The sequence below is a fragment of the Cottoperca gobio genome, chromosome 22 (genome assembly GCF_900634415.1).
Source record: "Cottoperca gobio chromosome 22, fCotGob3.1, whole genome shotgun sequence".
NCBI classification, from domain to species: Eukaryota; Metazoa; Chordata; class Actinopteri; order Perciformes; family Bovichtidae; genus Cottoperca; species Cottoperca gobio.
In genome coordinates, this window is record NC_041376.1 from 2798429 (window position 1) to 2813428 (window position 15000).

A 15000-nucleotide genomic window follows, 5' to 3' on the forward strand; every position below is an offset into this window, starting at 1 on the left:
GACAGAGAGAGAGAGAGAGAGCGACAGAGAGAGAGACGGAGAGAGAGAGACAGAGAGACAGAGAGACAGAGAGAAGAGAGACAGAGAGAGCGAGAGAGACAGACAGAGACTGAGACTGATAACTGTCAGTGTCCTGCTGCAGATAAAACCAGATGCTCTTTAAATACACCATCAGCTGCACGATGAAGCCGGATGAACTACGTCAGACAAATGGAAGAAGCAGCAGACACACCCAGAGGATCTCACCACCGCAGCTACTACAGCCCGAGGGGAAGTAAATACAGAAAAGCTCAGAAGTACAGAGCAAACATCAAACCCAAAAAGTAAACACTGCACACACACACACACACACACACACACACACACACGAGGAGGACAGACAGGTGGATGTGAGACACGCACCACAACAAGGTGAACCACAAACCCAGCGCTCACAGGGAGCAGATAAAAGAAATGACTCTTAGCTCAGGTGAGAAATGAAGCTGCAGCTATAAAATGAATAGATTTTTTTTTCATAATCGATTAATCCAGGGTTCCCACACTTTCTTAAATCAGATTCAAGGACTTTCCAGGCTCAATTCCCTCAAATTCAAGGACCTAAAAACAGTTAGACAAATAATTACCGTAACACTGAGAACTTTCAGACGTTACTGAAGATCACAGGAAATCTATCAAAAGAGCTTTTATTTCTATTATTGCCCAATATTTAGAAATTCAAGCACTTTCAAGCACCCGTGTCTATTTTCAAAAACTTTCAAGGCCTTGATGAAGGATTTGTAGGACATGTGGGAACCATGTTAATCGTTAAAGTAATTCTTCCTGCAGAAATGTTTTCATTTTATACACCAAAACAATATACTGCAGATTAATCGACAATTATAATAATAATATAATTATTATAATTATTGATTAATCTGCAGTATATTGTTTATATAATTATAATAATAATAATAATAATATTATTATTATTATTATAATAACATTTAATTATAATACGTTTAAGACAAACTGCTGTCAGTGATTATGTCATGTAGTGTTTGTGTCTGAGGGTTCAGGTCTGTACCTGCACGTTGTCCGGATCGTCCCCGCGCTGCGGCCCCCGCGGCATCCTATGAGGGGAGGGAGGCAGGAGACCGACCAGCTGAGCCTGAAACGACTAAAGAATGAGAAGACGTCAGAAAAGAAAAGTAGGAACTCTTCAGATATAAACTGTAAAAAGGTCATCGCAGGTTCATTACAGTTCATGAAAACATTTTGTTAACTGAAATAAAAAGTTAAAAGCAACAGGAACCAAACAGAAACTTGTTTAGTTTCCTTCCACTCACACTTTGTCTCGTTGTGTTTGACTTCATCCTCTCTGGGAACCATCACCTTATCGTGGAGAGGTTTGTGTGTCCCTATGAACCTGAGAGCTGTGTTGTCTGGAGCCTAGTGCTCCTGGTAGGGTCTCCCAAGGCAAATTGGAGGGGCCAGACTAAGAATGGTTCAAAAACGACTTCATGAAAAAAAAGGGAAAGGAGAGACCCTTCCCGGAGGAAGCCCGGGGCCCCGTCTGGAGCCAGGCCCAGAGGGAGGGCCCGACAGTGAGCGCCTGGTGGCCGGGTTTGCCACGGAGCCCGGTCGGGCACAGTCCGAAGAAGCTACGTGGTGCCTCCCATCCATCCATCCTGTGGGCCCACCACTCATGGGAAAAACTGCTGGGGTCGGGTGCGCTGTCACACGTGTGGCAGTGATGGTCTGGGACCTCGACGGACCAGACCCGGGCAGCAGAGGCTGGCTCTGGGGATGTGGAACGTCACCTCTCTGTGGGGGAAGAAGCCGGAACTAGTGCTGGAGGTGGAGCGCCACCAGTTGGATCTGGTGGCGCTCCACCTCCCGCACTAGTTCCGGCTTACCTCTACGCACACTTCTTGGCTCTGGAACCATACTCCTGGATAGGGGTTGGACTCTATTCTTCTCCGGAGTTGCCCAAGGTGTGAGGGCCAGGGGTGGGGTGGGGATACTCACAAGTCCCCGGCTGAGCGCCGTTACGTTGGAGTTCACCCCGGTGGACGAGAGGGTCGCCTCCCTACGCCTTCGGGCTATGGGGGGGAAAACTCTGACTGTTGTTTGTGCCTATTCCCCAAACCTCAGTTCGGAGTATTCGGCCTTCTTGGAGACCCTGAATGGAGTCCTGCAGGGGGCTCCAGTAGGGGACTCCGTAGTCTTGCTGGGAGACTTCAACACACGTGGGAAACGATGGGGACACCTGGAGAGGCGTGATTGGGAGGAAGGGCCTCCCTGATCTAAACCCGAACGGTTGTTTGTTGGTGGACTTCTGTGCTAGTCATGGAATGGCCATAACAAACACCATGTTCGAACATAAGGATGCTCATAAGTGCACGTGGTACCAGAGCACCCTAGGCCAAAGGTCAATGATAAATCAATCGTATCATCTGATCTGAGGCCGCATATTTTGGACACTCGGGTGAAGAGAGGGGCGGAGCTGTCAACTGATCACCATCTGGTGGTGAGTTGGATCAAGGGGTGGGGGAAGACTCTGGACAGACCTGGTAAGCCCAAACGGGTAGTGCGGGTGAACTTGGAACGTCTGGAGGAAGCCCCTTTCCTGGAGATCTTCAACTCACACCTCCGGCGGAGCTTTTCAGACATCCCTGTGGAGGTTGGGGGCATTGAACCTGAGTGGGCGATGTTCAAAACCTCTATTGCTGAAGCTGCGGTGAGGAGCTGTGGTCTCAGGGTTTTAGGTGACTCAAGGGGTTATAACCCTTGAACACCGTGGTGGACCCCGGTGGTCAGGGAAGCCTTCCGACTGAAGGAGTCCTTCCGGGTCATCTTATCTGGGAGGACTCCGGAAACAGTTGCAGGGTACCGAAGGACCAGAAGGGCGGCAGCCGTGGCAGAGGCAAAGCAGCGGGTGTGGGAGAAGTTCGGGGAAGCTATGGAGAAGGACTTTCGGTCGGCACCAAGGTGCTTCTGGAAAACCATCCGGCACCTCAGGAGGGGGAAGCAGGGAACCATTCAAGCTGTGTACTGCAAGGGTGGGACCCTGCTGACTTTGACGGAGAAGGTTATCGGGCGGTGGAACGAGCACTTTGAGGAACTCCTGAATCCGACTAACACGCCCTCTATGGTAGAGGCAGAGCTGGAAGCTGATGGGGGATCATTGTCATTTCCCTGATGGAAGTCACTGAGATAGTCAAACAACTCCACAGTGGCAAAGCCACAGGGGTTGATGAGATCCGTCCAGAAATGCTGAAGGCTTTGGGTGTTGAGGGGCTGTCTTGGTTGACACGCCTCGTCAACATTGCGTGGAAGTCTGGGACAGTGCCTAGGGGGTGGCAGATCGGGGTGGTGGTTCCCCTATTCAAAAAAGGGGGACCAGAGAGTGTGTGCCAACTACAGGGGTATCACACTTCTCAGCCTCCCTGGTAAAGTCTACTCCAAGGTGCTGGAAAGGAGGGTTCGGCCGATAGTCTAACCTCTGATTGAAGAGGAACAATGCGGACGATGGAGCGAGAGATTGGCCGGAGCAGCGGGGGCGATACTGCAGTCACTTTACCGCACCGTTGTGACAAGAAGAGAGCTGAGCCAGAAGGCAAAGCTCTCAATCTACCGGTCGATCTTCGTTCCTACCCTCACCTATGGTCATGAAGGCTGGGTCATGACCGAAAGAACGAGATCACGGGTACAAGCGGCCGAAATGGGTTTTCTCAGACGGGTGGCTGGCGTCTCCCTTAGAGAGAGGGTGAGAAGCTCAGCCATCCGTGAGAGACTCGGAGTAGAGCCGCTGCTCCTTTGCGTTGTAAGGAGCCAGTTGAGGTGGTTCGGGCATCCAGTAAGGATGCCACCTGGGCGTCCAGCTGAGAGGAGACCCCGGGGAAGACCCAGGACTCGGTGGAGAGATTATGCCTCAGGATCTCCCAGTCGGAGCTGGAGGATGTGGCCCGGAGAAGGGAAGTTTGGGCTTCCTTACTAGAGCTGCTGCCCCCGCGACCCGACCCCGGATAAGCGGTAGACGGTGGATGGATGGATGTTTGACTTCATGGTCGACACAGAAAGTAGTTCCAGAAGTTAAACAACCTGCTGGCCTCCGCAAAACTCTGTATTCCACTTCTATTCATATATCATTTCATGCATTCTCTCCATCTTACCAACTGCAAAGCAAAGCTTCAAACTAAATAAAAACAAAAGTACTTCGGCACTGAAAAGAAAGAAGTTTGCACCTCCAGCAGCTGCGTCGACAGTCGAGTCATTTGTGTCCGGAGCGCCTCGTTCTCCTGCAGAAGTCCCTCCAGCTCTGCATGTCCTTGTCCTGCTTCACAGCCCTGAGACACACGTGAGAACAACGTGAGCCTCATGTGCATGTTTAGAAAACTAAATAAAAGGTTTTGTGGTGAAGTGTGTGGCTCGTTTACCTTGCTGAGCTCCTTGTGCGTCTCCAGCTGCTGCTTCAGAGAGAGGTTCTCCTGCTCCAGAGCCTTCAGCAGGCAGGACGGACTCTGCTGCTTCTGCTGCTTCAGAGACAGCAGGGAGGCGTCCAGCTGACGCACCTGCACACAGAGCAGAGTTAGTGACAGTGAAACACGCAGTACTAGATAAGATTAGTTGGCTGTAGCTCACCTTCTCTTTGGACTGCAGCAGATCTCCTTTCACGCTGCGTACTTCCCCCTGCAGCCGGTCGTTGTCCTGCCGCAGCAGCTGCTGCTCCTGGTCCAGCAGCCGGGACATCTCCTCCCTGAACAGCTTCTTGCTGTGACTCTGGAGACCGCTCGAGTGCAAGGCCATCTCCAAAACATGGTTCTGTGAGGAGGTCAGAGGTCATGTTTACTTAAAGAAAGTGTACAAATGTGAGCTTCCTCCAACAACAAGAGTTTCTGACGCCAGTAAAGATGAAAGTGTAGGAAGAGACAGAAGAAAAACTTTCACTACTAATGTGAGCAAATAAAGAGAAATCTTCTTCAGTATCTTTAAATCTTACTTTATCATTGACATTTTGCAGCTGTTTGTGCAACACGGTGACTTCATGTTTGAGGGAATCCCTCTCCTGCTGCAGGACACGGAGCTCTGACTTCAGACGAGCACTTTGATGGTTCACAGCCTGAAGAGTTTCATCCACCGTCTTCACCTGCAGCAGAGGAAGGAGAGGATCCCTGAGTGACACAATGTACAGACTGATATAAAGAGAATCCCTCACTTCTGACCCACGAGGAGTGGGAGGCGTCTGTATCTGCAGAGATTCTCTTTTCTTTTTGTTGTGTTCAGGATGTGTCTTGGCCTCAGCCTCCATAAAACACCTTTACATATAAAAAGGCACTCTGCTCCCACACTACCTTTGTGTCTTCATCTTGCAGAAAAGTGCCAGACAACACTCAACTAATACTCAACTAAATAGGAAAAAGAGTATTTGTGTATTCTGCACCATCGACATGGAACATGTTGCAGAAAGACGGACTCGTTGAATACTTGTTCCCGGCCGGTGCTGGTTACAGATCAGATGCACCAACACTGAACACCTGATGGGTGCAGATGTTTCCAGCAGCTTCTTACCTTGTCTTGAGCTTTAGCCAGCTGGCTGCAGAGGCCCCGAGTCTCTTGGTCCGCGCTCACTCGCTCCTCCACCAGGTCGCTGAGCCGACTCTCCATGGACTCGACTCTGACCGCCTGAGAGCCAGAAGAGGACAACAGCAGTTAATCCTTTATCTGCTAAAGCTACAACACAGGGTCTCAGCAGAATACAGTTCAACAGGGAACGTTCTGGACTTATTCAACCTGGATCCTACTTTAGTGACTAATGGTAGTTCATTTAGTCCAGCATTGAGAGTCCATGTTCGTCCACTGACAGCTCAGATGTTAGAAGTTACATTATGAAGCTAGAGAAATGAAACGTCACGTCCACATGTCGTCAGAACATTCAGCCCCAACAGGTGAAATCAACACTTTGTTCTCCAGAACAACAAACAGCAGCTCCTCTCGTTTCCACCTCAACTTCCTGCAACACGTGAACTCTCGTGAGATTTCAGAACGAGACTTACAGAGCGGATCAAGTGAAGAAAAACGTTACTTATAATCCCAATCTGAGCCGTCAGTGGACGGACTGACGTGAACCTTTCAGACGCTGAGCAGCTGCACGGCGGCTCTGGATTCTTCAAATCCGCGACATGGTTCCTTAAATTCATTAGAAATTAAATAAAAAGCTATTTGCAGCATATTAAATTATTTTTAACCCAATTATTTTATACTTAAATGATAACAGACCATCGCACATAATCATAAAAGTTCTGAACACACATCGGCGTTTGTAAGGAGACGCACCTGCACACAGAGACAGAGACAGAGACAGAGACAGACACACACACACACACACACACACACACACACCAGCGAGTAGAAGGAGCGACTGTAGAAAACTGAGCCCATGTTGAAGAACACAGAAGTTATTATTTACAGCTCGTGTCGACGCTTCACCCCTCCCTTTGTGTCGGTCACATGACGGTCGGACGCTCACCTTGTCTCTGAGGCCAGAGAGCTGCAGTGCCTGCTGGGAGTTCCTCTGCTGCAGCTGTGCAGCGTCCTCCAGCGCTCTGGTCAGCTCAGCCTCCAGAGCAGACACACACACTGCCAGCTAACACAAAACAGCCACCATTAACTGCCAGCTACGACACCACGACAAGCCGCCGTCTTCAAACTCCGTTTACCTTGTTTTTCTCTTCGGCCGTGCACGCCTCCCGCCGCTCGTTGTCCTGCATCAGCTCTGCCAGCTGCGTCTGCAGATTCTTCATATCACAAACATTTTGTGTGCTTTTCTCTGACAGCATCTCGTTCTCATCCTCGAGCTGCTGGCTCTGACAACGCAGCTCTGAGATCTGCAGGGCAGATAAATTAACTTATTAATAACTGCTTCTGAATTATTATTATTCATCATGATCACTGAACACATCCAGCATTTATTGAACTTTAAATAAACTTTGTATTTAACAGGATTATCTTGAACTTTAAATGCAATTCAACTGAAAAAACAATAAAAAAACAGATCAATTAAATAAATATATAATTTATAATACACGAGTGCACCACGACCTGAAAACTATAAACATTCAATAATATATAAGAAAATACTATTTAAGTTATTTTGGTCTAAACATTCAACTTTTACTCAATAAATTCTGATCACAGAAGAAGAAGCATAAACTATGTTGATCGATTAATCGTGAAGTAATTTTGTGTTAAGTGTTAAAAGTCTGTTTTCAGCTTCAGCTCAAAGCTTCTTTGTGCTTCAGCTTCGGACTCGGACTCGGACCTGTTTCTTGAAGCTCTCTGTTGCCTTCTGAGACGCAAGCCTCCCTTTCTTTAAGTGCTCCAGTGTTTGTCTAAAACCAAACAGAAGAACATTTCAGTTTACGTCACAAACAACAAACAAAGTTAAGTATTAAATGAAATGTTTCTTACATCAACTCCTCCTGGACTTCTCTCAAGTCCTCCTCCTTCAGCGCAGCGATCTTTTGCCGGAGGACGACGTTTTCTTCAGCGAGGCGACCGGCCTCGGATCTACGGACGACAGAACGCCATGAAAAACTCAAACGAGCTGAAACAAATACAAACATCTATCACTCGGTGGACGACGAGTCACTTTGTGACCTGCGGGGATCAAAGCAGCACACATGTTTAAGATCTGCAGGATTTAGGAGCCACAGCGGGACAAACTCTACGTTGAGCTTCAGAACAAAAAGGAGCGCACCACAGGGACGGGACACAAGGAGCCACAGGAGACACGGAGGGACGGGTTCCTAGGGTTTTCTCTCCATGTTACCTATGAGCCTGCGTCGTCTCATTTAATGTCTGCGACTTGTCCTGCAGCTCCGTGATGGCTCTGCGAAGTTCGGTGTTGTGCTGCTCAAAGTCCTCGCAGCTGTCCTGCAGATCCGTCCCCGCCGCTACTTCATCCAGGACGCCATCCTGCGGGAGTCCAGCGTCGGCCGATACAACACCTGAGAACTCTGAGAATTGATCGTTCTCATCCAGCAGTGCAACCTGCTGATCCTGGAAAACATTCGTCCCGCTTTCAAGGCTCCAAACTCTCTTTTCAAGGTCACCGTTCTGCTCCTTCAGTTTGGCGTTTTCACACATGCAGTCTTCAAATCTAATGTGAAGATCCGTCAGCGTCCGGGCCTTCGTCTCCAGCTCTTTGACGTGCTCCATTAGAAGCAGCACTTTCACTTTGAGGCTGTAGTTTTCCTCTAATATCTGACGGCCAGTTTTCATCTTTTCAGTGTTATGAGCCAGAAGGTTCTCCAGTATTTCTGTCTTCTGTTGAAGCAGATACACCTTCTCATGCAGGAGGACGTTCTCCTCTGTGGCAGTGTTATACAAGGCTGGGAGTTCAAGGAGGGAATACTCGCCGTCCTCCTCACCATCAGCACCCTCATCATCCTCTATTTGCATGGTAATCACTTCCTGTTGGTCGGGAGAGTTCTGTGTTGACCGACCCTCAGCGTCCTCCAGAGACCGCTCTGAGGGATCCACCACAGTCTCCTGACATGGCTCCTCCTCGTGAGAACAGCTTTCACTGACCACAGTTTGTACATCTTGAGGTTTGTCGTCCTCCTCGAATGATTCAGGAGCTTCTTTTCTCTCACAATCTTCACCTCCAGAGTCCTCGTGGGAAACGGCCTCATTTTTAGATTCAACATTTGAATAGTTTCCATCGTGAAGCGGAGACTCTGGGCCTTCGCAGGATGGAAACTCAGGCTCTTCCTGTCCAGTTTCTGCAGAACAGCAGTCAACCTTCTCAGGCCATGAATCTCCCGTTTGGTAAACTTCTGGAACAGCAACGATGTCATTAACTCCAGGCATGTTTTCTCCATCTTCACGACCTTCCTCCGCTTCATCAGAGGCCGATAAAGTCTCTACATCAGCATGTTGTTCAACCAGAAATGACAAACAAACTTCCTGATTGGAGGACTCAGTGTGAGAGAGAGACAAACAGGAAGTACATTCTTCCTCCATTAAAATGTTCTTTCCGTTTGATTCTTCCTCCTGGGTGAGTTTAATCTCCAGCTGTTTAGTACTGATTTGAAGCGCATCTCTTTCTGCATCAGTCTCTCGATTATCTTCTAACTTTTCCTTGAGACTGGACGCTTGTTCCTGCAGCTCCTGCCTCTCCAGCTCAAAGTCGTCTGCTGCCTGTTTGAGCAGCTTCTCCAGCTCGTTGTATTTCGCCTCATTTTCTGACTGGCTGCTCAGAAGTTCTTCTCTCTCCTGTTTGAAGTCCTCCACAGTTTGATTCAGCAGGAGCTCAGACTCCAGCGCTCTCTGCTCAGACCGAGCGAGACGCTCGTCTTTTGTTTGCAGGCTTCCTTGGAGCCGGTTGTGGAGGTCGTTCAGCTGCTTGCTCAGCGCGATCTCTTTAGTCTGAGCCACACCGATGAAGAAGTCCAGCTCCTTTTGCACTCTCCGGTTTTTCTCCACAAGTTCTTCAACTTCCTCTTTCTGAAGACGTTGGAGCTCATGTCGTTCCTTCGTCCGCTCTTGATCCAGACTCTCTTTGTCTCGCTCCACGGTCTCCTGCATCAGTCTTCTCTGCTCCTCAGCGTTCCGCAGGGCTTCCTGTATCTGAGCCTCGTGGCGGAGCTCCTGCTCCTCGTGCCTTTCGGAAAGAGCCTTCAGCTCACTCTGGTAGTGCTGCTCAAGTCTCAGAACATCCGCCTGAAACCGCTCCGCAACAGATTCTTGATCACCTGAGAAACGACTTTCCACTTTCTTGATTCTTTGGCTGAAGCTGATCTCGATGTCCTTCCTGCACGCGGTTATTTAAGGATCGTTACAGCAAGAGCACAACAGATGAAAACAACTTTAACAGATGCACCGAGTCATCAACATCGCTGTTGTGCTGCATCAAACGTGCGCCGGCTAAATGTTTGTTGGTTAACGCACAGAAGGAATAAATAACTAATATTCCTTCAGCTTAAGGAAAGTTAGATTTCTTTTTAATGCCATTTGTAATATTTTATCTTCATCTCACATCAGCCCAGCTGCATCCCTCCATCTTTAGCACGTTAGGTCCTTTAAAAAGGATGCAGGACAAAGACAGTTAGTGATATAAACACAATAAGAAAGCGTCTCACCTCTCCTGAGCGATGTCCTCTCGTAGTTTGTCCAACATGCAGCTGAGAGCGTCCCTCTCTCCAGTGTGTCTGACGGTCAGCTCCTTCACGGCCTCTCGGTGGCTCTCCTCCAGACGAACCCTCTCCTCTGCCATGAGGCCTTCGAGTCTCTTCTCCTCCTCCCTCTCAGTCTCCAGCTTCTTCCGCTGTTCATCCAGCCTCTCCTGCAGCATCCCTTCGTAATCCTCCTCGAGCTGCAGTCTCTCCTTCTCCCAGTCCTCCTTCAGCCTCTTCTCCCTCTGCTCAAACTTCTCCTGTACCTGCAGCACTCTATGGAGCAGAGCCTCCTCGTGCTGCTCCTGAAGCCGGGCTCGTTCCCTCTCCCACTGCTCCCTGAGCTCGCCCTCCTTCTCTTCCTGCTCCCTGACAAGTCTCAACATCTCTTCCTCCAGCACCACCTGCAGGGACTCATTGTTCTGCTCATCCATCAGAGCCCTCTCGTTCTGCCACTGCTGCGTCAGCCTCTGCACAATCTCCTCACGTTCTCCCTCAAACCGTACTTTCTCCTGCTCTAGTCTGGCCTTCAGTTCGTGGCTTTGTTGCAGGAGCTCCTTCTCCCTTTCACCATCATCCAACAGTCTCTTCTCCAACGCAGCCTTTACCTCCTGCAGCTTCTTGCTCTCCTCGTCCAGTCTGGCTTCAGAAAGCTCTACATGCTCTTCTTGCAGTTTCTGAATCTCCACGGCGTGTTGTTTCCTCAGCTCGTCCACGAGACTTTCATCTGTGTCCAGCTGCTCCTGCAGGTCTGCAGTGTAGGTGTGGGCCTCCAGCAGCTGTTGTCTGAGAGCTCCCACCTCCTCCTCCTGCAGATTCTCCAGCTCTTCCCTCTCCTCGGCCTGCTTCTGCTCCAGACAAGTCCGCTCCAGCTCCGCCTGCTCGAGCTGATTCTGGAGCTCCTGTTCATGTTTCTGAATGCTGGTCATCTCCTCCCTCAAAGCCTGGACCTCCTGCTGGTACTGCAGAGCTGAAGCCGCCTTCTGCTCCTCGTGTGTCGCCCTCTGCTTTCCCACCATCTTATCAAAGTCATTGACCTGTGGTGGCACAAACAGTGTGGAAGAATTAAAAGAATAGTTTGACTTTTACCAAAAAACACAATTTTTGAGCTGAGAGTTAGAAATGTAAACGATACAGCCAGCAGCTGGTTAGCTTAGCATAACAACTGGAACAGGGGGAAGCAGCTAGCATGTCTGAAGGTAACAGAATCCACGACCACTTGTTTACTAACTAACCGTCTGCAAGTTCCTCGTCTCATCTTTATACCTCAGCTTCTTCCCACCTGAGAAGATTCCATTGTAATCTTCTCACTGTGCGTCAGTGTGTGTGTGCATGAGTCAGTGTGTGTGTGTGTGTGCGACACGTCTCCTCCTCTCTCTTCTGCACTAACTTTGCTTTCCAGCTGGTTTTGCAAATCCTCCATTTCCTGAAGGTGTTGCTCCTTCAGCTGCTCCAACATCATCTCGGCCTCGAGGCTCATGCTGAAGGGCTGAACGTCCTCCGACCCGATACCTGCAAAAAGATAGAAGTTGTGCAGTCATCAGCTCTGCAGGGACTGTGTGTGTGTGTGTGTGTGTGTGTGGGGAAGTATTCCTCACCCAGGTCAGACTCCATGCCGGGGCTTTTACTCTCCAGCTCTTCAGAGAGAGGTTTGTGGCAGGATGGATGAACTCGCCCAACACTGTGAAACTCCTGCAGCTCTGACTGCAGCTCGTCGATTCGATCCTGCAGCTCCTGACAAACGACACGGAAATAACGTCAAGTGTGCAGACAACACTGCTGCCAGCAGGTCCAACACAAGGAGAACATGGAGGTTACCCTGTAGTGAGCTCCGTAGCTGCTGCGTAGCTCTTTGATACGTTCCTCTTGGAGGAGGAAGTCTGCACTGCCAGGGTCCAAGTCTCCAAACTAAAGAAAGTATGTTTACTGGTTAATAGAAACCATCAATTAACACAAAGACACAAACAGAAAGAGCGGGAAGAACGGAACAGAGAAACATGTCTGTGCACCTTTTCCTTCATCATGAGGTCCAGGCTCGTCTGGAGTTTAGTATTGTGGCTTTGTGTCTCCTCTAGTTGTTCGGTGCCGTCCAGCAGCTCCATCTCAAGGCGTCTGTTCTCCTAAAGAAATCAAAGATATGAACCATCGTTTTACTCAAGTCCAGCCGCGCCAGGGTTCATCGGTGCGTGCTTCAATAAAGACATTAAAGCGTGTTGCACCTTCAGAGAGATGGAGAGGTGATCTCTGAGGAAAGCTTCATCCTGCCGGACCTTCTCCACCTCGGCCTCCAGCTGCTCGCGCTGCAGGCCAGCCTGCTGCTGCAGCTGGTCCATCTCCTTCATCAGCTCCGAGCGCAGCGCCGACAGCTTCTCCCGGTGCTCCTGCTGCAGCGTCCTGCAACAGAAAACACACATTAAAGACAAGACTGCACCAAATGTTAGGACGGCGGGGGAAATAAATCAGAAATATTTTATTTATTAAGCTAATGTACTAAATCTGTATTAGAGATGGGATACGATCTCAGACCATAATAATCACAATAAGTGTGCTGGAGTTATGTCATGGTGAGAATCCTCTGTTTTATTAGACGAGGACCATTTTCAGGAAATCTGAATGTTGGAAGCATTTGAGGAAAAGTTGGCAAACCACTTCTTCTGAAGGATTTGCTGAAACCGAATATTTTGTTTGCCAAAATAAATTTGGACGTTTTGGTGCCGAAATTGGCAAAAAACAAAATGGCCGCCAAAAGAAACTTGATCCAAGGCCAACATGCTTTGGGGTCATTTTCTTTCCCCACCTAACACTATAGACTAGATCCTGTGCAATACTAAGCACCCTGGACCTTTTGTGGTAGAAAAGTGGAAAACACAGTTATCATGTAAACAAGAACAAATGCATCGTTATTCATGAATCATAATAATTACCTTATTTGAGACGCTTTGAAGACGTGTTCTGTGTAAGGTTTGTTTCTTTACTAGATTCAAGTTAAAGTGCTTTAGGAGCCGTTTTAAACACATTTTAATGATGAATTATTCATTAATCACAATAATCCTGACGTCATATTGTTCCCTCGTATATTGACTGACCAGCTGCGGTCTTTGTGATCGGACATATAAAGAGATAAGGTGACGGCTGTGATCCTTATAACAACATCACTCCGTGTGGAGGAGGAGGAGGAGGAGCGGCGTACCTGAGGTTGAGGTTGTTCGTGTGCTCGATGGCCGAGTGACGCTCGTCCACTTCGGTGGCGAGCTGAGCTTTTAGTTTCTCTGCTTTTTCCAGGTCAGAGCGGATTTTCTCTTTCTCCCCGAGCTCTCTGTCCACACGCTCGCTGCAGACGATTACACATTATGTCAGACGAACATGTAGTTATTAAATATAACAAAGACTATTAGCATTAAACTCACAGAAGAAATCTGATCTCAGCTTTGAAGCTCGCCAGAGCCGCTTGGTGAATCCCGTTCTTCGTCACGAGAAGCTCGTTCTCAAGCGCCGCGGTCAGGTCGCTGAGGCTCAGCTTCCCCTCCAGGCCCAAATTCAAAGCCTGCAAATAAAATAAAAGAATTATACATTTGTCCTTTTTGCCAATATCTTTGAAAATTCTTTATTTCTTAAGAAAAGTCAGAAAATAAAAACATGAACATGCAGATCTTATAATCGCCTGATCACATAGTCAGTTATGATTTACTGCTGAAAGGGGAAACAGGGTTTAGTTTGCAGATATTGACATGTACTCATCATGTTGTTGTAAGTTAAGATGAGATTATTAAATACAAAGTCTGATCTTGTGTAATGACGAACAATAACGGCCCCCGTCACCCTACCTGCAGGATCTCCATGCTGTTTTCTATCCCCTCTTCCATCCAGGCGTCCAGGATGGATTCCACTGGAGTGAATCCGGAACCGTCGTCGAGGGTGGAGAAGAGACGCATGCCGATAGTGCCGGTCAGAGCAGCGGGCGTAGTTATCCTCCGGCCCCCCCCATCGAAGGGCTGCACGGAGACAAGAGACCGTTATTACTGCAAGAGTTCATCTCCAGATGTGACCTGAGAGCCAGCGCTCAATGACTATTACAGACACACACCTGCGTGGAGTGATGTCGCTTCAGCTGCCTGTACGGCGTGGAGGCCGACGGTGTTGGAGGTTGGTTATGATTCACAACTCTGGAGACAAACTCCTGAACGTTCATAGCTCCGTCGCCGGAGAGACTCTGAAGCAAATCCACAGAGGTCTGAAAATACATGAGTGAAGTTTAAAAAGAGACGTGGGGAGAATAAAAGAGTTTAAGATGAACTGAGATATAAAAGTGAGGGCTGTGTGTGTATCAGGGTCATGGAGGAGAAGAAGAGTTGACTCACCTCCAGGCCGAGGCGTTCACAGAGAGCGAGCAGGTCGGTGTGAGCGGCACATCCGTCCCGTGAGATCTGCAGCTCGTCACAGGCGGCACGCAGCTTCTCCTCTGAACAGCGGGTCAGAGGGACGCCGGACCCCCGCGGCGTGCATGGCTCGTCGGGGTTCCAGAGGTGCGACTGGCCTGCGAACGAGACGAGACCGTGAGTCACCGACAAACATCCAGAGAGGGAATGTTCCGTACTGACACGTGGACGCACCTTCTGCCTCGAACTCCTCCTCGCTCGTTTCATGAGCGTTCCAGCGCTGCGAAGAACAAGCAGAAGATTCAAACAACCTGCACACGTGTTTTATAAGGAATCATTACAAACATCCTGCAGGCTGATGGCCTCATGTGACAATCAGCTGTTTGTGACTGAAACACTTCACATGAGGCCATCACACACGTGGCTTCCATCAAATAAATAAACAATAATGTTTGAAATGATCCACT

General features: G+C 48.9%; 1 protein-coding gene across 1 annotated transcript in view; it reads right to left on the minus strand.

The window, feature by feature from the left end:
* Positions 1-233: 233 nt before the first annotated feature.
* The window catches only part of nin (ninein (GSK3B interacting protein)), a 25658-nt gene continuing 10891 nt past the window's right edge, over positions 234-15000 (minus strand). The window contains exons 5-27 of the mRNA XM_029460440.1: positions 14768-14813; positions 14516-14691; positions 14242-14388; positions 13982-14149; positions 13565-13701; positions 13348-13488; positions 12377-12551; positions 12167-12277; positions 11976-12065; positions 11756-11891; positions 11548-11669; positions 10125-11194; positions 7450-7548; positions 7301-7370; positions 6699-6866; positions 6509-6625; positions 5551-5664; positions 4982-5128; positions 4624-4803; positions 4419-4553; positions 4227-4328; positions 1064-1156; positions 234-257 (exon numbers count right to left, since the gene is read on the minus strand). Of these exons, the coding sequence (XP_029316300.1) occupies positions 255-257; positions 1064-1156; positions 4227-4328; positions 4419-4553; positions 4624-4803; positions 4982-5128; positions 5551-5664; positions 6509-6625; positions 6699-6866; positions 7301-7370; positions 7450-7548; positions 10125-11194; positions 11548-11669; positions 11756-11891; positions 11976-12065; positions 12167-12277; positions 12377-12551; positions 13348-13488; positions 13565-13701; positions 13982-14149; positions 14242-14388; positions 14516-14691; positions 14768-14813 (3747 nt within the window). The 3' untranslated portion in view covers positions 234-254. The remainder of the gene's footprint in view (positions 258-1063; positions 1157-4226; positions 4329-4418; positions 4554-4623; positions 4804-4981; positions 5129-5550; positions 5665-6508; positions 6626-6698; positions 6867-7300; positions 7371-7449; positions 7549-10124; positions 11195-11547; positions 11670-11755; positions 11892-11975; positions 12066-12166; positions 12278-12376; positions 12552-13347; positions 13489-13564; positions 13702-13981; positions 14150-14241; positions 14389-14515; positions 14692-14767; positions 14814-15000) is intronic.